Here is a 24389-nt window from a genome sequence, read left to right as displayed (position 1 = left end):
CCTACATCCCTGACCTAAATTTATTACATTTAGATCAGGCACTAGCTAATGTACATCAGCTACTTATGATGAAATGGTCATCTTTTTCTAGCTTACATACAAAAGAACAGTTGGAATAGATCCCTTTTTATTTACATGACTTCACAGTCAGGTGAAAACTGGAATCTACCACTTCCTTGTTTTAAAGTGACTTTATTTACACTTAAGTGTAATTTCCAGCTGACTTAGTAAGTGAGAACCTTGATACCATTGTTTAATTATGGCCACTACCATTCAGACTCGCTGTACTATGTAGAGAGGGACGACCAACCTGTGTGGGTTCTTCTATGCCTTTGTAACTCATCACTCCTTGTGAATCGCTTGCCACAAAAAATCCAGTTGCAGACAAATGGTCTTTCACCGGTATGCCAGCGCAGATGTGCCCGAAGATGAGATGTCTTGCCATAAACTTTTCCACACCCTTCAATATGGCAGATATGCTGTTTCTTTTTTCCTGGCTCATTGCTGCCTCTAAAAAGATCATATTTAAACAGCTAAGTAGTTATAGTCTAAAACATTACCAGCTATTAGGAGAAACACTTCATGCTAATAGAGGCAATTTTAAAGCCCGTCTAAAAAAGCCCACACAAATGTACTTTCTAATAGAAAGCATTAAAACTCTAGGCAATATAGGACAATCTCATTCCCAAATGAGGCAAGCCGTGATAAGATGCTTAAATATATACTGATAAAAGTTACATTTACCTTCCTTCTCCCTCTCTGCAATTAGGACACGAGCAGGCAACTCTTCTCAGTCTCTTGCCAGGCTGCACTTCCTGGTCAGAAGCTTGTTGAGCTTGTTGAAGCTGCACTTGTGTTATCTGATCAGGACTAACAGCACCAATTGCTGCATTAGCAATGCCACCTACTGCTACGGTTACAGGAGCTATTGTGGCTTGCTGTACTTTTACTCCATCCTGTCCTTGCTGTTGACCTGTAAATAAAAATTTGTTTGTACCTTTTATTAGTAATTTCAATAAGTGAAATGCACAAAAAAACTTTATACATTTACATTAGATGGACAAAAATCCACAGGGAAGCCACAAACAAGATGCTAAATCCAGCCATTTTCCTGAAGCACCACCTACCTGCTAGTTTAATGTAATTTGTTATTAAAACAGCACAAGACTGCAAATTACTGACTGATACTAAGAAAAATTAACTAGTTTAACAAATGTACTCTTTTTCTTAAAGGCTGAGACATGCAAAATCTTATGTAGAAATGTTGTTCAGTCAATTGCCAATTAATGTCTCTCTAAGAACCTTTGAACTGTATCTGCATTCAGAAAACTAGCATTAATTAAAAAGTTGCTTTATGGCACTTACAGAATTGTCACTTCCCGTTACAATCTGTTGTGAATCAACATCGAGCCAGAAAGGAACTTTTGAATGAAAAAAACTTATGACTAGACTTGAACAAGCTGACATACCAAAGCTTTCTTGAGACTGCTGTTTTGTAGAATTCTCTACTCAGAATGGGGTAATCCTGGTTAGATGTATAAATGGGGGGACAAGAAGCAAGTGCAGCCCTGGAGAAAGACATCTGGTGTTTGGGTTGATGGCAAGCTGTAGAGGAGTCAACATTGTGCCCTGGTAGCTGAAAGGGCCAGCTGTACCCTGGGGTGCATCCAGCAGAGCGCAGTGAGCCAAGTGAGGGAAGTGACTGTCCCACTCTGCTCTGCACTGGTGCAGCCTCACCTTAAGAGCACCCTGTGCTGGTTTGGGAGCCTTAATGTAAGAACATCAAACTGTTAGAGTGTGTCCAGAGGAGGGGACCAAGACAACGAAAGATCTCAAGGGCAAAGCTTAGAAGGAGCGGCTGAGGTCACTTGGTTTGTTCAGCTGGGAGAAGAGAAGGCTGAGGGGTGACCTCCATGCAGTCCACACCTTCCTCAAGGGAAACAGTGGAGGGAGAGGTGCTGATCTTCTCTCTCTTCTTTCTGGTGACTAGTGATAGGACATGAGGGAATGGCATGAATCTGCACCAGGGGAAGTTCAGGTGGGACATTAAGAAAAGGCTCTTCACTGAGAGGGTGGTAGATCACCAGAACATCCTCCCCAGGGAAGGGGCCAAATAAAATTCCAAGACTGACTTGATAAACGAAGAATTCAGCTTCATTGCTTAAGTCCATTATCTCATTGGCCTTCTTGACTTAAGGAAATCTGGATTACTGGCTTGATACTAAAGCAAAAGAAAGTATTCCAATACAGGTAGGAAGGGTAGTTTCTTGAACAACAAAGTAATACTATGTTTGTTAAAAAAGTTAGTACTATATAGACTAAAAAAATACATATAATAAATTAAATCTGACACAGAGATATGACTTCCAATGACAAGATGACAACACTGAACGCCAGCCCTCCTAGTAACAGAAATGGGACAAAATATAATTAGATGCTGCCATTTTCAAAAATTCACTGCCTTCATACAACTGTGAAATTAAAGGAAATACTAGATCCTTATTTAGAGAGTGTAACAGGCAACCAGAATTCTTTAGAGCAGAATAAAATATTTTAAGACATGAAAGTCCTCAGTACTGAAAAATTAATTTAAAATGTAGAAATTCCTCGGGGATAACAGGATTCAGAGATATTTGAATGGGTTTTAATGACTTCTGTAGCATCCATAACAGACACCACCAATGGAGACAAGAAGAAAGCTCTCACTGCAGCCTAAAGGGCCCAGCTACTGCATGAGTTGACACACAGCCCAGCATGGGACTACTTCGTTCACGTGATTGCTGAGGGGCAGCAGATGCTTGGAGAGACTATCTTGTGCAACACCATGCTATGAGCCAGATATGAAACCCAACACACACCACCTAACACCACCACACACATGAACATAAGTTAGGACTGAAGAATATCATATGCAGAGAACCTCCCAAAGTGACTTGTCATCTCAAGGCCACTGCTGGCTACAGGAAATAGAAAAAATCTGGTTTCTGCCTAGGTGAGTACCAGATTACCTTCACCTGAAACACGGACCAAATTTTCCCAGTTATCTATCTCCCTTAGTCTAATCTGCCTAGATATGAATAAACATTAATTCCTTGTCTTCTTAAGAAAGCCACAAATACTGACAGACACAGAGTGTTTTCAGTTCTCTGAAAAGAACAAGGACAAGCCCATAAGAGATAGTGTTTGAATACCACTTACTGTTGAGCAGACAGTAAAAAAAAAAAAAAACAAACAAAAAAACAAACAACAAAAACCCACAAAAGCAAACAAACAAAAAAATCTAAAAGCATGCTGATATCAGCAGCAAATGAAAAATAATTGCAGGCTTAACCTTGAGTGCAGAGGGCCCCCATATGTTTAGGACAAAACCAAGTCTTTCTTTTCAGAATAGTAATGTACTGGAAATGTATATATTTCCCATACTTTAATATGAAAGACAAGCACTCATGATAATCCTTGAGGGAGAGTATGATAGGGTAAGGAGAACATAATGATATAAATGCAAATAGTAATATCAAGTACTTTGGTCTAACAGTAGCTGAAGAGGATACTAGAACTTCCAAAGCAACTGCTAGTCCTGGGCATCTCCTTGTCAGGCTATTAAGCTGCTGGAACACCGACTGAGTGATATAAACAGCCAGAGAGAAAAAAAAAAAAAACCAAAAAAAACCAAAACAAACAAACAAACAAAAAAAACCAAAACAAACCAACCAAAAAATCCCCCCAAAAACTAATAACTTTTTTATATATATCTAATGCTTCTCCTAATATGATAATATTAATATGAAAATATGATTGCTTGTGATAAAACACACTTGCACTTTCTGGTCAGCCAAAGGTAAATGAAAAGGAAAACTTGGTCAATGTGCAGTCTTTTGCAGAGCAAAATCCACTCTCCATCCATGTTAAACATACCCAAGGTGCTAACTCCTTTAATTCACAGAGCAGCACCATAAAGGAAGGGTCTGTGACTGGTCACTACAAACATTAAAGATATAATAGATATTATGGCCTGCTGCAGCCTCCTATTCTATTTTCTTTATCCGTCACATTTTTTAGTACATTGTTAAGAATTACACTTTTTTATTACATTCTGTTAGAAGGATGAATCCATCTATGTCACAAAGTCCAAATGAGCAAAGAAGTCCTGAGACCTAAGCAGGCTGTGGTCAGAACTCAGTTGAAGAAGATTATTATCTCTTTCTCTCTGCTTTTCTTGTATTGATATTAAAGTTTTGATGCAACCTTTCCCTGGGCTGGTGTCCTGAGGTGACTTTATGATGTGGTATCCTGGTATCCCCATCATCTATATTTTTGCCCAGAAATGGACCCTGTAGCTCTAAACAAGGCCCAGAGAGACAGAGAGAGCAAAGGGAGGGTAGAATATGCACACCGTTTATCTGCAGAAGTTTCATTTTTACTCCCCTGAAATTCCTTTTCTCACAGACTGTGCTGCTTAGCACAGGCAGTGAAAAAAAAAACAAAACTCTCAGAGTGCTCTCTGAGTTTGCAGCCCTGCAGCTGGGAGGAAAAAATGGAGAGTCTTTCTTTATTTTACACTAGCTTCTAGTTCATTAGCCAAGACAAGAAGTTTTTCTCTAGACTGTGCCTTCTTCAGAGGAACTGTTGAACTCTGCTCCGGTCCAGAAGACAAACATTGAGAATCCACACCAGCAAACCCCAGTGTGGAGAGGCACCCCCTGCACCCCTTGGATGCTGCCTTGCCAGCTCCTAACCTGAAAAAAGACATACCTAAAAAAAAAGACTTTAGATTCTGCATCTCTTATCTCTTCAGAGCAACAAGAAATTTTATTGCTTAGTATTATTCTTTTTGTTTTTCCTGTTTGTGAGTACTTTGCTCATTAAATAAGCAGCTTTTCCACTTCTCTTGAAGAAAATTTACCTCCTAAACTGGTTGGGGGAAGGATTGATTAAATCTACTTTCTAAATAGACCCCTTCAAAAGTTTCCTCCCTAAATTTATCCTAAATCAAGAGAGCAGCCAAACCAAGGCTTTTCAAGCAAGATGTGAATTGAGACACTTGAACCCTGAGAAGGATGACTCCTTTGCTCATCCCATGATTACTGGTTAATATCCAGGATATAATTCTAGGATATGGCCAATCCACATTTATAGAGAAGCCTGTTCAGCTTTTCTAAAAATACAGTATATTTTGCTGATTCCAACCTTCACTGTCCAAGTAATGAGACGAGCTGTTGGAACCCTGAAGGCCTGGGAGTTTTGAACTTTCTGTGCTTTCTGGCACTGGTCCTCAGGAGAACACTGCTTTTGACTTGAGGCCTTAGAGAAGGCTTCCAAATCTGAGTGATGGAGTTGGAATCACTGGTGTTAGTTTGAATAGAAGTGTGCAATACCACATGGTGAAGGGTCTGGAATTTGGGGTTTTAGAATATCATAATAGGTATAGGACAAGATGGAGGTTCTTGGGCTGTGGCTTCTTCTTCCTTCTTGCTCCTTCTTCTTGATATTAGGTAGCAGTTTTTGGTTGGATAGAAAGTACTGCAGTGCAAGTTACAGGTGTTTGGTCATTGGGTTAAAAGCATAAATAATATAGCTGTTAGCTTTTAATTGGATAGTTAGGAAGTAAAAGACCTTGTAACAAGCAAGATACAGCTCCATTTTCTTGCTTTTAGCTTGTTAGCTAGAGGTGCTGTAGAACTCACTGTACTTTAGATAAGAATTAATAAACAACTGAGTCCGAACACAAAAATCCTGTCTCATGCTTCAGTCCTGATTCTGAGTGAAGGAAGAGGAAAAAAGAAGCAGTCACTAATAATGAGCAACTACACAAGGGTCTTCTGACACTTCTTCAGAATATCAAGTACCACACTGCTGACACACACACTATATACTTTTCTGAACTTTCCTTCTCCCATGTGAGGACAGGGCATATTTTGGAATAGAAGATACACACTACTGAGCTACAACCTTAATCTATTCATTAAACATATACAGTGACACATTTGAGTAGAAATTCTCCACAATAACCATAAAAATGACAATAATAATACAAAGGGGACAGTGTTAAGTAAAGTTGCTCAGGTAGACAATTATATGCCCCACATGGTTTCAGTTAAGCAGTAATTAGATGACTGCTCTTTAGATAGCATTAACTAGTTATGACATTTTCTAATATGCACATTGACTTTTCTTCTTTCAGTTAATCTCATGGAGTCACTATTTTAAACTCCCTTCCCTTGAATTCCACTTACTAAATTCAGAACAGAAGGTTCTGAAGCTCTCAAAATATACGAATTGCCTTATTTGAAGAACCAGGCCACAACATTCAATAAGCAAATCTGGTTTTTGAGGTGAAAGAGTTACTGAAGAAAGCACACATACAAGACAAATATTCATTGTCAGAGATTTACACAGCTATGAGAAAACACTGGGAGGTTCAATAATGTAATTACTGGACTTAATTTTTGTTTTGAACTCCAGAGAGAGCATCTCAACAAGCTAGCACACCAGTAATACACAGGGTAGAAATGTATCTATTCTCATTTTAAGGTTGTTAAACATAAAAGTCTTTGTTCTTTAATAATAATAGTAATGTATTTTAGACTAGTTGAAATACATTTTCTCCTAAAGAAAAAACAGAAAATTTTCACAAAACAACTGACAGAACATGCCCAAAATCTCAAAGTGAGTCTGCTATAGTCTTGAGTTGTATGGGATGCTTTTTTAAACTACATACTAGAATTCTATGGATCACTAGGGGCTTTAACTTTTACATCATTTGTAATTACTAAAGAGGAAGAAAAATAAAGGGAATACAAAGGAAAGATAAGAGAATTTAATTAATTCTTAAAGCACCTCTACCATAGAAAAGATACTGATAAAACTTAATATTTATATGAGTTTGTCAGCAGACTACTAAATTAAATGAGGGCAACTTCTAAAAGTTTAAAACAGAGAGAATTTTTCAGTTGAGAGGATCTAGGTCTAAACTGGCTTCTTATTTGGAAAAAAAAAAAAACAACAAAAAACCCAAACCAAACAAACAAACAACCCTGCTTACTCTAAAAACAGGTGGTTGAGATAATGTTACACATACAGGAACAGAATGATCTCTTGACACTTCCTAGATGGAGAAAAAAGGGCTTATTAAAATACGCTTTCAAATGTCTTACTAGGGCATTAAGTGCTATTTAAAGCCTTCCAGAAACGCTGCTACAATCAGGAGATCACTTGAAATTGCTTCTTTCTGACACACTCCAAACCACAAGACCTGATATCACTACACTTCACCATTCGTAATGAAACCCTTGAGTAACAACAGCTCTCATGTTTCAGCCCAGGTTTCAGAAAGAGATCCACACAAATCACTACGTGAGGGAAGAAAGTCACACTTCAGTCCATCTATATTATTCTGTATGACCTGTGAAAGCAGTCATTACACACTGACACCTGCTTTTGGAAGAGAGGAAGTTTTCTCAAGTTCCTATGATTTCACTGGTAATGATTTCTGAAATTGTAAAATATCTTGATTTAAAAAAAAAAAAACCAAAAAAAAACATCGCTGAACTTGCATATGTCCAAGCTTTACTGAACACATTGTCAGGATATAAAGTTAAGTTACAACCAAATGTTACAAAATAACACTGATACAAAACAACATTTATACAAAATAACATTTTGTAATAATTTTGTAATAATCAATTGCATTTCATTTCCTCTCAGGCCTAAATTCTCTCTTGCTATTGGATAGTAACCACTTATTTGGCCACAGGACAAAATGCATATAGCAAGGAAACCTGATATAGTATTTACTGAACAAATCAAGTGCAACAGAAGTCTCACTGATTGCAATATTAAAAATACGATTATGACTGAATATAAATTTTTAAAGTTTCTCAAATAAAAGAACCTGCATGAACTTAGTCACTAATCTTTCCCATTTAAGCCATTAAGTAAATGCATTGCTTGTTAACACAAGATACAGGGTTATCAAGATAAATGACTGCATGTCCTTTATTCTTCAGCATCATTTGCTCAGCTTTCCAGTTTTAAGTAAAATTGCATCTTAGCAGGTAAAACTCACATATACTTTCCCATACATGAGTTTGTAGCACATTCATGCAAGAAAATTAAACAACTTTAAGTAATTACCATGAAACCAAATAATACACACACACACAAACACACACCGATCACATTTTCAGTTAAAAAATAATTTGCAAAACCTTAACAGCACTTGAATGATTTAAGAAAGCTAATGCATGGTACCTAAAAGAGTACTTTTCTACAGAGTGATTGACCACCGGTTACAAGGCTTGGCCATCCATCATAAGTCAAACCAAGCTTCCTTCCACCACACACTACATCCGCATTCCTACTCTTGTTCACCTGAAGTAGCAGGCACAAAAGATGACTCTCTGAGGCAAAGAAGGCAGAAGGGAAAAAAATGGACTTTACCGATCTACAGAAATCATGAGAGTAAAGCATTAGAAAATCGGATCTTGGAAAACAGAGAAATTTGAGACTAAGAAAAGGAAACTTCTGAGTTCTGGTACACAGTTCCTCAGAAAAAAATTATGTATTTCCTGCTGCTGTTGTGCAACCAATGTTTAGCAGCCAAAAGATGAGAGCATCAATGACAGAGTTATTGGTGACAGCAGTAGGGTGCACCTTACTTCAAAATATGAGAAACACTTTGCAAAATGTACCTAGAGCTACAGTGGCTATCGCTGCAAAAAAGAAAATTTGTTCAACTGTAAATTCTAAAAAGTAAAGAGAAGGTTGCAGTTACAATCCATAATTCAATACATACTACTACTACAAGACAGCCTGCAGAGTTCCAAAGCTCTACAAGCATCAGAGCTGATGCAGCAACTCACTCATTAACAATTCACTGATACAAAGCAATGGGAAAAAAGAAGTTTCTCATCTGCCCCTACCCTGCATACACCAGGTACTGTAAGCTTGAAAAGATACTTTAATATTATTTTCCTACAAAGACATACACATAATTTATACTAAGATAATATCTATATACTTTATATATTTATATAACAATATACTTACAATAACATGTCTATATAATAGAATAGAACATAATGCTTGAAGATATAACCAAGATTTAAATATTGCTTAGAATTATATGTCAATGTAGTTAGAGATCCTCAATATTTTTAAAAAAAACTGCTATGAATGAGGTTCTGTGCTGAAAAAAAGCACAAACCATATTTTAAAATTATATATATGTAAAGGCAACACTGAATTTAAATATTTACACAGAAGATTATGAAATATGCTGCCAATTCTGCTGCCTCTTCTAAGCAGTGGTTAATAAAGATGTATGAAGCAACAATATGAAACATAAAAAGAATTCCCCAGAACAGAAACTGCAAGCATTGATACGAGGGACCCACACGTTCTGTAGAGAAGACCAGTTCAGAGTAAGGAGAGGAATTGGATTCACTCAGCTACTACAAGGGTCATTGCAGATCACAGCATTGTGTACAGATGCTACTACAAGCAGAAAGTTTCCAGTGCAAACTGCAGCATTAAATAGACATCTGTCATTTCTACCTCCTACAGGAACACTGCAGCAAGTTTCTATCTTTTGTCCATGGAGAACTCTGTCAAGATTTGTAAGAACTTTTTATACCCTTCTTCAAAAGCTTTTTAAGTTTGTGTTAAAGGAATTACTGAACAGCATAACTACACTTCTACTGGAAGTACTGCTTCAAGAGTGAAATTTAAGGTAATAAAGTTTGAAGTGTTTAAGCATCTTAAAAAAAAAAAAAGTTTGTTTCCTTTAGTGCAAGAATCATATTGGTAACATAAAATTAAACCAAAGCCCCAGAAGTTTTCACCAGATTACTTCAACGATTTTTCAAAAATGCAAGGTTTTTACCCAAGTGCTTTAGGACAACCTGAGGGCACTTCAACACTTTGAGCCAGAAAATAAGCTTTTCCAGCTGGTAGGACCTTTCATTAAACTGAAAGCAAGTTGACTTTTTATTACTTTATTAAAAATATGAGAGCTACCACAAATACAACACAGAAAGACCCATACAAAACCAACATAAAAATCAAACACAGAGCTACAATTTCACAAAATCTAGTCTTTAACAACCAACTGGTGGTTTCAGTTAAAGCAAGGTAATGTCTCTGGCTGTTCTGGGTACTGTCTACTCAAATGAAAAGAAAATATGGTCTATTTATTAATTATTCTAAAGAATGAGATGGAATCAGAAAAGTAACTTGTTATACTAGTGAAAAGAGACCCTTCCAAAAAAACCTTGATTTTCATCATTATTGAATGAACAGTCAAAAAGAAAAATATATTTAGGGTGAGTGTGCAAGAACACTTCTCTGTAGATGAACATAAGTAATTGCCTGCATGCTGAAACTTAGAGCAACAGCTGAAAACTCAAGCACCAGCTATGCTGCAAAGTATCAGACACATTGCATGGAAACTAGCAGCAGAGGTAAGAAATCGAGATTCTCAGATTTACTTTTATGGAACATCTCCCTCTGTTCCATCCCCTTGTCCCAATTCTCAGATTATTCTACAGCTTATAGCCACAGCAGAATACGGCCCAGTTCTTTCCTTCAACTCTTTCCCCAAACTCTTAAATAGGGGTAGGACTAGAAAGAAATCTGTAGACTGTCAGTCTTCACAGTCTGACTACAGGAGCTCAACACCTGACAAACTGAAACTAAACAAAAATTCCAAAACAAAACAACAATAAAATGCCAATCTTACACACTTCTGCCACATGGCAACAAAAACACACTCAGAAGGTGTCATTTTCTACATCTCCATTCAATTTATGAGTATTACCATGAAGTAGTAATCACTGAATCTTGAAAGAACAGAAGTGGGCTAACATGAAAAAGTATAATCTAAGATTCCAGTATCCTATCTGGATTTTGGGAGGTACGGCTGGGAGTTTTCTGGGTGGGTGCTATGGGATTTTGACTATGCTTCAGCTGGCTAAAATATTTTACACTTAACTAGAAGGTTCATGAATTTCCTTGAAGTAAATATTTTGGCTATATGAAATGTTATGCTGATCAAGATAAAAGTAAATATGGAAACAAAAAAAAAGGTAAGTTGATTAAAAAGGAATTTAAAAGATATTATAAGAAAAAAACCAAGATTCATAAAACATTTTTAAAGATCCTACACAGCAAGACTAAACATGAGCCACAAGCTTTGGTTTTATTAACAGCCTATGGATGAACAGGTTGGCCAGTATTAAAAGTAACCTGTTTATTAAAGATGTAAAAACTGAAACTTTGTTATAGCCTTCATCATGCAAGGACCAACAAAACTACATATAGAATCACAAAAGAAGGGCCACATAAATCTCTAAGATCCAAACCCATAAAAGTTCTAACATTTTGTAGGGTTAACAGTGTTACAGAAAACTGTTTACTAAGTTCTGTTTTTATGAGCAGAACAAACTGAAAAGCTTCACACTTTGTCAGTTACTTCCTGATGGCCAAAGAAACAAGAAAAATCAAGGCACATATCTCTTAAACTTCAGTATTCTTCTCAAGGGAAAAGTGGTCACATCATCACTTGAAACTATAATTAAGGAAACTCAGGCTTGTACTTAACACATATCCCAAGGGGTTTTCTGGCAGTAAGATATTAACTGATAATTCTCGCTTTACAACAAAGCACTACTAGTCTGCCAATCTATGAAGATTAAATATGTATGTTGGAGTGACACAGTTTCTCCAATCACCAAATGATCAAGGTATATGACTGTTATCAACTCTCAGCAGCATTAGACATCAGTGGAGACTCCACTGATAGCACTGTTAGATACAGAAATCACTGTAGCTGTATAACCATACTCCTAACTAAACTAAGCATGTGCTCTGATGCTACATTTCTCAAGAGACTACAGATGTCCAGAGCTACTGTTTTGATGAAAATGTCATAACTAGAGTAAAATATTAATTTAAAAAATTATACTTCATTATGCAGTCCTGACTACTTCTAAAGCTATTATGCTATTGCATGTAAATCAAGCTATTTTTATTAACTAAATTATCCATTAAAAATCATTGACCACTAAAAAAAAGAATTATTTTTCAATAATCACAGAACATCCTGAGTTGGAAGGAACCCACAATAATCATCTAGTCCAACTCCTGGCTCTCCACAGAGCAACCTTCAATAATAACACTTTCACTTGAAATTTATATTCCTCTTAGAAGACAACATCCAATTCCATATATAGTTAGCTTTTTCAATAATCCCCTCTGCTAGTAAAATGATTTTTAATATATTAAAACAGTAAGAAATTATTTATTTCATCCACCAGCTCCAAAGCAATATGAGACTTAGAACTCCAAAATTTAAGTTACAGTGAGGAAGCTGTTGAAATGAAATTTTGAATATGCTTCTTGTCTTTCCCTCATACCAGGTGGTAATGGAAGAACAAGAAGGTTGGCTTAGTGCAGATCTAAGTATGCTTTAAAAAAGAAATAAATTACTAACAAGCTGGTGAAGATGTGCCATATCACTCAATTCACTTGCTTGGCATTTTATGAACAAGAAAGCTCAACCAATTCTTTCCCTGTTCTATATGCCCCAATTTCTAACAACAGGGATTGAGAGACGGGATGGCAAACCCCAATATTCTCAAGAGAATGCATCTGTATTGATGACACACATAATCTAATATGGAAATACAGCTTTAGTAACATTCCTCATTGAAGACTTTAAGACTTATATTTTGTTCTTGAAGTTTATAGCATAAAAATAGCTCATTGTAAGCCTATTTTACCTGTCAGTTATGAGCTAAGTTGGTACTTGAAATGCTTCCCCTTCTCACTTTGTTTTAGAAGCAATGATGAAGTCATGCCTTGCTAATAACAGGTCAGGCAAAAAAGACTCGTTTTACTGAGGCATATTTACCAGGTTATTCTCCATTGGCAATTTATCTGAACAGGCAGACTGCACATTCCTGAGGCATCAAGTTCAGAACCAGTACATTGACACTTCTATTTTATGCTACCATCACCATGGCAAATGTTTGTTTTCAACTGCAGTTTGTTGTCAAACTGTTTCTGCCACTGTATTGAATTCCAGTTTAACAAAATCCTATAACCAAAGTAATTTTGTCACTGGGAGACTAAATGCTTCTCCTGTAATTTGAAATATTTGAAAAGGATGCCAGCATTATAATATTTAAAACACTGTGGTTCTGCAACAATTCTCAGCTCAAGGCAGCCTGAGAACAGTTGTGACCATTCACGACTTTGGAAAGAGTATGCTACATTTCTATACTCCTCCCATCTACACTCTCAGAATGCCAAGTCACAAACTATGAAGTAAAAAACCAAGACAGACTCCTTTTTTTGCTTGTTTGTTTGCTTTTTAATACAGCTCAGTACTTTGTACTTATCTTCTTACTAGATTCCACAGCTTGCAGCTTGTTTCTTTCCAGATGTTTGCTGCATCTTGCTTGCCAATGAACATTCAGAAAAACATGGCATGTTATTTTTCTAAAAAATAAATAATGCAACCCCTATCCTTCAGCTCCTTTGACTTCCACCCTTGGTGTTTATATTTGCCAGTCTTCTTGTATGTAATGTGGCTATTTTAAAGCTTTTTCACCTTCTTATCACCCATAGGAATCCCTTCTTGCTTAGCTACACCACTCAGTGAGCTCTGTTTCTAGACATACCTACTATTACATGAACACAAGAGGAGCCCCACAGGATATGTTATCACAAAAATGCATTTTCTTTCATTCAACAACATAAGTGTAATATTCCAGGACTTTAGACTAAACACCTTTCCCTCCCTCAAAATCTAGACTATGTAACAGAATAATATAAGACTGTGTATGAAGATTAATCAGGTAAATTTTAAATTTTCATAACAGAGGAACTTAAGAACTTTCAATAAAAACATGTCTTATGCAACAATTAAAACAATATATTGCAACCAAATATTGAATGCATAAAAAAGTTAGGCAGACTCAGAAAACACAAAATCGGAGAAAAGAAATCCATCAAGAACTATGAAACTAGTTTTTAAAAATATTCCCACTTTTGGCTCAGGAATATGACTGAATAAGGAAAGAGAATCTGAGCACTGCTCTTGTATGTGTCACCTGCAGTCAGCATGAGAGAGAGTCAGAAACACTTTTGATTCTTACATTCATAGAACCATAGAACGTTTTGGCTCACAGAACATTTTTAAACATCTCTAAAGATCGTGTAGTTCTGATCCCCCTGCCATGAGTAGGGACATCTTCATCTAGATCATACTGCTCAAAGACCTACCCAGCTTCACCTTGAACACTTCTATGGATGGGCATCTACAACCTCTCTGGAAAACCTGTTCAGTGTCTCACCACCCTCAGAGTAAAGCATATCTTCCTGAATCTAAACCTACCCTTCTTCATCTTAAAACTGCTGCCCCTTGTGCTGTTACTGCAGGCAGGTCTTGGTAAGAAGTCTGTATTTCTGACGAGACTTCATTGTATATCTGGAATGCTCCCAGAGCCTTTTCTTCACCAGTTTGAACAAGCCTAACTCTCTCAACCCATCTTCATACAAGATGTGTTTCAGCTGTCTGATCATTTTCATGGCCCTCTTCTGTACCAGCTCTAACAGATCCATGTCTGTCTTCTAGTGGGGATCCCAGCACAGGACATGCTGCTGTAGATGGGGTCTTACAACAGCAGCAAAGAGGGAGAGAATCACATCCCTTGAACTGCTGGCCTTATTTGTTTTGATGTAGCTCAGGATACAATACGCTTCCTGGGCTGCAAGTGTACATTGCCAGCTCATATCCAATTTTTCATCTACTAACAACCCCCAAGTCTTTCTCCACAGAGCTGTTCTCAATCCATTACTTCAACATGCAATCAACACTGAAATTAATGATCACCCCACCACAGGTGCAGGATTTTTCCACTCAGCCTGCTTAAGTACAATGAGGTTCATTGTGGCCCACTTCTCAAGCCTGCCAAGACCCCTCTGGATGGCATCTTTTCCCTCAAGCACATAAACTGCACCACTCATTCTGGTGCCATCAGCAAATCTGCCAAGGGTGCACACAATCCCACAACATCATTAGTAAAGATACTGACAGTACTGGTCCCAGTATGGCCCCCTGAGGGACATCATTGATTAGTGATCTACATTTGGAGACTGAACCATTGATGGCAACTCTGAATGTGGCCATCCAGCCACTTCCCTGTCATCCATAAAATCCATAGGTCTCCAAGGCTAGTGTGAGGGACTATGTCAAAAACCCTTACAGTAAGTCATTTCAGATGATGTAGATTATATCAGCAGCTCTTCCTTTACCTACTGATACAGCCACTCCATCACAGAAGGCCACTGGATTAGTCAGGCACGATCTGCCCTCTGTGAAGCCATGTTTGGTGTACATCTGGGGCAATGTGTTGGCTGTCTCTAATCACCCCTAACCATATGCCTGGACATATCTGGCAGGAGGTTGTTCCATGACCATACCAGACACAGAAATGAGGCTGACTGGTGGGTAGTTCTCAGGGGCCTATTTATTGTTACCTTTTTAAAAATCAGTGTGATGTTTCCCTTTTTCCAGTCACTGAGTGACATACAGATAACCTAATCCATTTTTTTTCCGGTTTAATGAATTGGGTACAATGCTTCAAAGTCCTCACTGAATTTTGACCCAGAATGACAGTCACTTCTAAACAATATATTGAGTCTTTGAACTGCAAGTCCTAAAACTAGTGACTGTCACACAACAAGAGTTAAAAAAGAGGGAAAGGGAAGAGAAAACCTTGAAGACAGGCTGAAGCTGGATGCAGACAAGTGGGAAAATGCACAAGAAATCAGGAGACCTCAAGGTCCTGACAAATTGCATAACTATTAGTCACAGTGATGTGAAAGTATCTGACCAAAGAGAGAAATGCCTTAGTAGCTCACATTACTACAGAGTATGAAACAGGATGGCAAAGCTCATTATATTTTTTTAAGTACCCCAAAATGAACACTTGGCGTTGGATTTCATTGTCATTAAGAACCATTTTGGAACCCATCGCACACCCCTAAAAGACTTAAAACTCTCCAGCTTTACTATTGGTACAGACTGTTTCACTGAACAGAAGTCATTACTCCAGGTTATTTTGGGTGGATGGACTCCAAATACTCCATAATTCAGGCCATGTCACCACTCATCTTCAAGAAAAAGTCTTGAACTTGTGTTGCAAGATGATGGAATCTGATGACTTTTGCTTAAAAGAAGTAAAAAATCTTGGAACAAGTATACAAAAAATACAAACAATACTTTTCATTGTTTTAAAACAGAATCATCCAATTCACTTTTGTATGAGGCAAACACCTCCATCATCATGTAATTATACATCTTAGACTGATTTTGTTAAGGTAGATAGGAGTTTGATCTATTACTTTGTTTTCTCATAAGAATGAGGGAATTTTTGAGGGACAAAAAAACCAACCAAACAAAAAAAAAAAACCCCAAAAAACAAAACAAAAAAAAAAAAAACAAAAAAAAAAAACAAAAAAACCCCACCAAAACCCCACCAAAAATCACAAAAAAAAGAGAAAGAAAAACAACAAAACCAGACAAAACAACTTAGCCTACCAAAAGGAAACAGTTTTACAAACTGTGTATTTTTCTTAGAGCCAATTAGTACTCAAATCAGTTCCTTTCACATAGTCCCTTATATTGTCAATTAACATATCTAGACAAATCAAAGGACCTGAAGATAAGCTTTACAAAGGCAAAATATACCTTATTTTATTTAAAAAGGGACTGAGGACAGGAATCCTTTGAACTTACATCTGCAACTCTCACTGCAGAAACCCTGAAAAAAAGACAAGGGTGCTGTGCAGTATCCGCTTTTCGCCAAGACCACAGGAGCTAAATTCAGGAAGTTGCCACCTGTAACACTCCTATGTTATCCTTTTCCACAGGGAACCATGTGCAAAAACAGCAACTGACAGAACAGAGAAGAAATACTTAGTGCACAACTAGCTGGGTAAAAGGCTGACAGGTACTGATCTCATAGCAAGGCAGATGTCAGTAGATCCCTGAATGTTTAAGCAACCACAGTGGTTTCTATGGAGCCTGCTGTTTGTCTACCTCTTAATTAAACAACTGTTTAAAGACCCAGTTTTAACAATCAGAAACTTAACTGAATGAGAAGATTAAAACTTCCTTCTGTACATTTAATTATGCCTTTGACTGACACTTTGTACGCCTTAATAAAATTTTATGGAATCACATATTGGTGTAGACTTTAAGAGACCTCTGGAGAGCATCACCCTGCTCAGGCAGGGCCACCTACAGAAAGTTGTCCAGACAGTTTCTGAATATCTCCAAAGAGGCAGAGTCTGCAACTTCTCTGGGCAACCTGTGACAGTACTCAGTCACTCTCACCATAAAATAGTTATTTTCACCATTGACATTGAAGTTTTCCCTCAGGCCAGAAAAGGAAACAATGTGAGAACTTCTGTTCTTTGCTTGGCTTTTTGACCATATGCAACATATAACGCTAAGTATGGTACTTAACAGGGTCAGTTTTTGAACTCTTACCAGAAAAACACAACAAAAACCTCCAAACACACTTATGCATCTTGCTAGGTTTAAACTAGACTCTCAGCAACATAGGTTATGAAAGGTGGACCAAAATACAGTATTTACCAGAAGATTTCAATTTTTTTTTTTTACCAATGTGAAATTTCTCTTTTGGAATTTAGAATCCCTTTGACAGAACAACAATAAAAAATCCAGCAAAAAGTACAACTCCTCCCATTTCTCAAAATTTTCTATAAATTAACAATTTCTTATAATTCTAGACTATTTTTCTGCTTCATGATTTAATTTACTACCGAAAAATTAAAGAAAAGCAGGCTTAAATATCTCATAGTGGAAATAACTAGGAAAACCACTGTTCACGGAACAGAAATATGACACAAATACAAAAACAGTGATTTATTGTGATTTTTATTGTGATTTTAAAAGTTCTTTTCCTAGAAATTCAGCTGGCATGATTAAGGGGTTTGATTGAAGGACAAAGTAACTTGTTTTCCCTACCAAAGTTAGAGCACCTGAATCAATGCATGGGATGAGTTCTTCACTCAGCCTTATCCTTAAAGTTTTCTGAGCATCCTCCATACAGCTCATTTCTAACACCTACTTCTACTGCTCATTTGTGGCAAATGATCTACATGTGGAGAGTTCAGCTTATTCTCAAGGTACTTCACACTGGCAAGCTCAGGAACTGCAAAAAAAGAAATACCAGTCTGCAGATATTGAGGTAGCTGAGCTGTTTGTTTTTCAAAAGGTTTCCTGTAATGATGCCTGGGAATAACAACAAGAAAAAAAAAAAACAAACAACCCAACAAAACAAAACAAAAAAAAGATCCAACAACATTTCAAGTAAAAACCAGCAAACCTGAGGAAATTATGAGCCCTGATCAAGTCAGCTTATTCTATTTAGGTGGCAAGCAAAGTTTAGATCTTAGCATGTTCGCAATTTTTTATTCCATAACCATTCTTTCCTTGGAATCTTAATACAGCATTAGGGACTGCATATCATGTTCTTCACTTTCCACTTCACTATGTCTCCCATTCTCACACAGTAGAATCAGGAAGTTTCATTGGACAGAAGCAGAGATAAGTAAGAGAAGGAAATTACAACTAATCTCCTGCATTCACAAAGCTTGTTCTTTCTCCTAAATATAAAGTCCTGGGTGAGAAATAGAACCTTATTAAAAAAGGAAAGGAAAAAAAAAAGTCAGAAGACTTATGGGGTGGAGCACATCTTCAATGGGGAAAGGCTGAAAAAAATGGGGTTGCTCAGTCTGAAGATAAGAAGGCTCTGGGGAGATCTTAGAGCATCTTCCAAAACCTAAAGGGGCTACAAGAGACTTGAAGAGGAACTTTCTACAAGGGTGTGTAGTGATAGGACAGTGAGGAATGGCCTTAATATGAAAGAGGGTAGGTGTATATTAGACATAAGAAAGAGGGGGTGGCAAAATACTGGAACAGATTGCTCAGAGAGGTGGTGAATGCCACATCTCTGGAAACATTCAAGGCTAGATTGGATAAGACTCTGAGCAACCTGATCGAGTTAAGGATGTCCCTGATCATTCCAGAGGGACTGAACTACATGACCTTTAAAGGTTCCTTTCAATCCAAACTATTCTATGTTTCTATGATTCACTGCTGCCAAAAAATTATGGAAACAGCCATAAGATCCACCAGGAGCAGGGTGGGAGAAAGTGTGCACAATGAAGAGGAAGTCAATGGTCACAAAATGTAGTCTAGTTAACATATAAACACTGTATGACTAAGGCTTGGCTTGTCCAGGACCATACTTGTGATTCATAGCTCATTTTTCATCCTCAAATTATCAATCTTAATCCCTTTATTTTCCAAAAGACATCTTATACAAGCACAGGTAGTGTCAATATAACCAACAAAGATGATATTCAGAGTATCTTGTTCTAATACCTGCTAGTGTGTACTGAATAGGAATTAGTATTTTCTATCTATTATAGTAGTACATTATTACAATAGTAGAATAGTACACTATTACTACCAGTAGTACATTAGTAGTTTACTGCTATTTATTATAGTAGTACACCATTAGTAAGCAGAGAAAAAACCTACATGCAGAAAGGTTTTTCCAGCGCCCCCAAATCTAGGCTGTTCCAGAAGCAGGCTTCCTACAGAGTCCCCACCAAAGCAGAGACTTCTGTCTAAGAACACCTTCAACCAGCATCTTTCCATCAAGAAAAAAAGTGTTCCAAGGTAAACAGGACTGCAGCTGCTCAGCTACAGCTAATCAAAACTTCTCTTTGAACCATTATAGCTAAACACAAGGTCAAGATTTTAATTCTGATTACCCAGATTAATGCTGGTGTGACACTCCTTAAACAAGCCAGGTTTAGTACATCTAACTCAGCTCTTAGTATTTCAACATCCCATTCCATGCTGAGAAGTACCGTAGCAGATAAAATTCTTCCAACAGCAAATTTCTTACTACTAAACTATGTCAGTAGTTATGCCTCCTCAAAAGCATTTCAATTAAAGTGAACAATCTTTTGCCCAGATAAACTTTTGTCATCTTAGCATATGAGTATAAAAAGCCAAACCATGCAAGAGTCAATATGATACTAGTGTTTGCTTATGCAGACTGGACAGCAGTTACACATGATGTGTTTTTTCTGACAGTTTTATAGTAAAACACTGTCCCTATAGTCAGGCTGTTGTTGACAAGAATTTATTGTAAATACCACAATAGAAAACTTCTACTTCCATGACATAAACCCAAGCTTAGGTAAGTAGTTATCAAGTTGACAAAGCTAACTCCTACCTAAATCAAGTTTTATATGAAACATTAGAAGTTGGCTAATTTGACATAAAGAGTTGTCCTTGTGGGACACTGCAGATATATTGCAGAGCTTTACTGTAAAACTAAGCTCAGTTATCCAGCCTAGAGCCTTTTAATAGCTCCTTTCCCAACTATTAGACCAGCATAACCAAACAGGCATTTCATAGTACATATCAAAAGTTCAGCAGCAAGTACTGAAGTACAGTCACCAGTTGGTTTTATCTTTTTATTTTAAAGCAAGCCACAGAAACTATGTGCAAGCACACCTTATTCTACTCAAACTCTTTGCAAAACTCAAACTTCTAAGGGAACAACTTAATGAACTAGCACAGAATGCAAGGAGTAGTTCCATATGAATGCATGCCAGGACACAAGGTATCCCAGCTCACATATTGTCACTTCTCATTCTACATGACTCAAAAGGGGATTAGGAACACTGCCTGGTTGGAAAAAGCTTTTTCATGTTGTTTTTCAAACACATCAAAGCTCTAACAGTAAAGTCTCATGTTCACTTCTGGAGCCTACATGTTTTTAGTAAGATGGAGGACAGAAATATTTAAGTATAGTTTATCAAATACAAACAGTTCCATTTCAACTGACACAACTGGTAATATTATTTCAATGTTTAGCAAAAATGTCAGCTACTTTAAAATCTGAATTTTAGTGATAAGTGTAAGATGTTTCTTCACAGTTAGGGGTTTAACATTCATTACAGAAAATTCTGAAGAAAGAGTATAAGTCATCTAAAACCATCTGGTATTCTTGTAATAGTCAAAAAAAAAAAACCCAAACAAACAACCAAACAAAAAGAAGAAACAACCAAACCAAAGCCGCAAACAACCACCACAAACAAAACAAAAAGGCCCTACAAACAAGCAAAACCCCAAAACTTTGTCAGATCACTCACCCGCAACGCTGGTAATGGTAACAGGAACTCCTTGAACTTGAACACCTGCAGCACTCAGGTTAGCAACACTTACTGTTTGAAGATTAGGTACTGAAGCAAGCTGGGCAGCGTTCAGAGTGATGGGGGTACCAGCAACAGCCACTGGAGCAATCTGAGCAATGGTTGTGCCACCACTTGAAGACACAGGGGTAATGGTAAGTTGTTGGGGTAACCCAGCATTTTGAACTTGCAGATTTGAAAGGCTTTGCAGATTCTGAACCTGCACAGTTTGCCAGCTGATCTGTCCTGATGGTGTTAAAGTTGGAGCCCTGATGAGCACCTGAGTTGGGCTCACTGCCTGCAGTTGAACATTTTGCAAAGGCTGCTGCTGGATGGTCTGTATAGTCTGTCCTGACTGAAGCTGAAATGACTGTGGAGGAATGGCCTGAATAATCTGCTGTTGAGGCTGCTGGATCTGTATCTGCTGCAGAATAGGCTGACCTACGATCTGGACCTGTTGAAGGGAACCTGACTGATCCTGAACATTCTGTAGTCCATTGGACTGAAGCTGACTGGAGCTCTGGGCTTCAGAGTCCGTAGCAGTTGTTTGAGGTTCTTCAGTCGCCTGCTCTGAACTGCTGCCTGCTGTGCTTGTGTATTGGCCTGTTTCTGCAGAGCTTACCAGTGTGTCACTGCTAGTCAGAGATGTCGAGGCAGTGGTTGTAGCTGTGGAAGATGAGGAAGGAGACTCTGGCATGGTACTACCAGAGGCAGAAGTGACAGGTGTAGATGCCAGCTGATTTCCATTGGAAACGCCACTCTCAGTAGACTGCCCAACTTGCCCTGAACTTCCTCCAGTGGCAACGTTGTTAATCACAGGCAAAGCCAGGGTTACCCCACCAATGTTTATAGGAAGGGTTGTTACAACTTGTGCCTGAGTACCAGGAATAGTTTGCAGTTGCAGTGGTATGGAAACACCAGGCCTAATTTGGACTGGAACTGTCTGATTTGCTAGATTTTGAGCAATAACATTTCCTGAAGCTGTCCTGTTTGCAGTCGTGAGGATAGCTTGATTATTCCCTGCAGGAATAAGCTGAATTTGACCCTGTATGTCTTGCAGACCAGTAGCACTAGATGGATTGATTTGACCTTCTGTTGTCTGAATCTGTGGAATCACTTGATACTGGACACTACCGCTTGGATTCTGTACTTGAATGACTTGGAATTGTCCAGGGGTTGCGGTAGAAGAATTGCCTGATTTGGTTTTTGAAGGAGACGTACTTCCATTGTTACTGCTGGAGGGACTTGCTGCACTTGAGGCAACAGAAGATCCTTGTTGAGGAACATTATTTTCTTTTGAAGCAGAAGGAGCAGCAGCAACGAGCTGCCAAGCATTTCCAGCAAGCTGAGTTGTTACCAATTCCAACTGCTGTGGTTGATTCTGAAGCTGCACCAAACCTTGATTTGGGTCTATAATAATCTGCTGCTGTCCAGTTCCTTGATTCTCACCAGGAGTTCCTATTTTGCTGCAAGTGGCTGCTAGCAAAGCAAGAGGTGAAGGCTGAGAATCCTATCCATAAAAAGAAAGAAAACAGAAAGGATTCAGGAGAAGAGTGCAAGGATGAACCATCAGAGGCAGCATTAAGGTTTGCACAGGAAGTCAAAGGAAAAAAAAAGATGCTTCTGCATAGAGACCAATGATACAGCTCGAAATAAGGAAGTATGAATTGCTGTCAATAATCTTTAAGTATAGTGTTCCTAAAAGTCCCTAATTATCAATAATTACATGACAGCTAAGACCTCCACTGCATCATCAATTCAGTGTTCCTCCTCTCCCCCCCCAAAAAAGGAAAATATTGTTAAAATGCTTCTATTACATGGAAAGCAGCTGATCAATGCAAAATACAATCAAAGAAACATGTCCAGGCAGTAAAAACATTGCACCCAACCAACTGTGTTTCATCCAACTCAAAGAAAGATGCCCTGAGCAGGAAATGCTGTTAGCTGAACATTTAATTTTAAATGTGAATAGTTTGGGCACTTCCCTATTCGGGTTTGTGTTCTTTACCTGTGAGCCTCCAGTTTTCCCTTTTTTATTATTATTGTTGTTATTCTCTGCCTCGGGAGATTTCTCTCCCTCTGTGGGCATAGTTTCCTCCTTCTTTTGATCTGCAAAAATATCAAGTGTAACAGGTTAATTATTCACCTTCATTTATACAATAACAAAACCTACGAGCATATCCTTTTTGGTTCCCAGCTTGTCGCTTTTGCCTCTTCATAAAAACAACAGTACAAATCATTATTACAAAAGAGTCCTAAGAAACGTGGTTTGAAACCCAACCCATGGGGGCTGGAGAGTTAACACCCAGAAAGGGGAGGTTTGGTTTCCTCTCCCAGAGACAGCAGGAAAAAACCACCCACAACCCTCCTCCTCCTCCTGCCCCCTAAAGCATCGACGGCCACTGAGTGGCCGCCGATGCTTTAGGGGGCAGGAGGAGGGCTGTGCATGGGAGGGAAAGAGGGAGGAAAAGAGGAATGAAGGAGGGAAGGATGTGCACAGGAGGGAGGGTTAGCGAATAAAGGGGGAATGGAGGAGGGAGGTACGGAGGAGGCAAGCCGGAGGGGCAGGCAGGAGAGGAAGAGAAGAAAGGGGGCATAAGAGGAAACAGCACGGATGGGCGGAGGGGCAGCGAGAGAAGAACGGGGTAAGAAGGGGGAGAACAGAGGGAAGAAAAGGGGGAACCCGGGAAGGCGGGATAGAGGGGGGATGAAGGGTGGAGGGAGGAGCGGAGGGAGGGAGGGGTGTGCAGAGGAGGGAGAGAGGGAGGGGGTTACATACCGCTCATCCCGCATTAATGCCCCGCTGAGGCGCCGCTCTAGGGGGGAGGAGAAGGAGGAGGAGGAGGCGGAGGGTGGGGTGGGGGTAGCGGGGAGAAGGCCGGTCGCAGCCGGAGCTGGGAGGAGCGGGACGGCCTATTTTTCCACGAATGGCCGCCGCTGGGCTGTGGCGTAGCTGCCTCTCTCTCCGCCCGCCGCTGCCGCCGGCCTCAGCCCGCCGCCTTGAGTGACAGCCGGGGCCCGGGGTGGGCGGCGCGGAGGCGGGGCCCGCCGGGGCCCCAACGACGCCCACTGAGCAG

At 38.7% G+C, this 24389-nt stretch overlaps 1 protein-coding gene across 1 annotated transcript in view; it reads right to left on the bottom strand.

Annotated features, from left to right (window-relative positions):
- The window catches only part of SP4 (Sp4 transcription factor), a 28560-nt gene extending 4417 nt beyond the window's left edge, over nt 1-24143 (bottom strand). Inside the window, exons 1-5 of the mRNA XM_062508218.1 lie at nt 24092-24143; nt 23321-23421; nt 21274-22822; nt 745-973; nt 311-510 (exon numbers count right to left, since the gene is read on the bottom strand). Coding sequence (XP_062364202.1) covers nt 311-510; nt 745-973; nt 21274-22822; nt 23321-23421; nt 24092-24098 — 2086 coding nt within the window. The 5' untranslated portion in view covers nt 24099-24143. The remainder of the gene's footprint in view (nt 1-310; nt 511-744; nt 974-21273; nt 22823-23320; nt 23422-24091) is intronic.
- Nucleotides 24144-24389: the final 246 nt, after the last annotated feature.

This window comes from Cinclus cinclus, chromosome 1 (genome assembly GCF_963662255.1).
Source record: "Cinclus cinclus chromosome 1, bCinCin1.1, whole genome shotgun sequence".
NCBI classification, from domain to species: domain Eukaryota; kingdom Metazoa; phylum Chordata; class Aves; order Passeriformes; family Cinclidae; genus Cinclus; species Cinclus cinclus.
The sequence above is the reverse complement of the archived record's forward strand: the minus strand, read 5'-3'. Positions and strand labels throughout refer to the sequence as shown.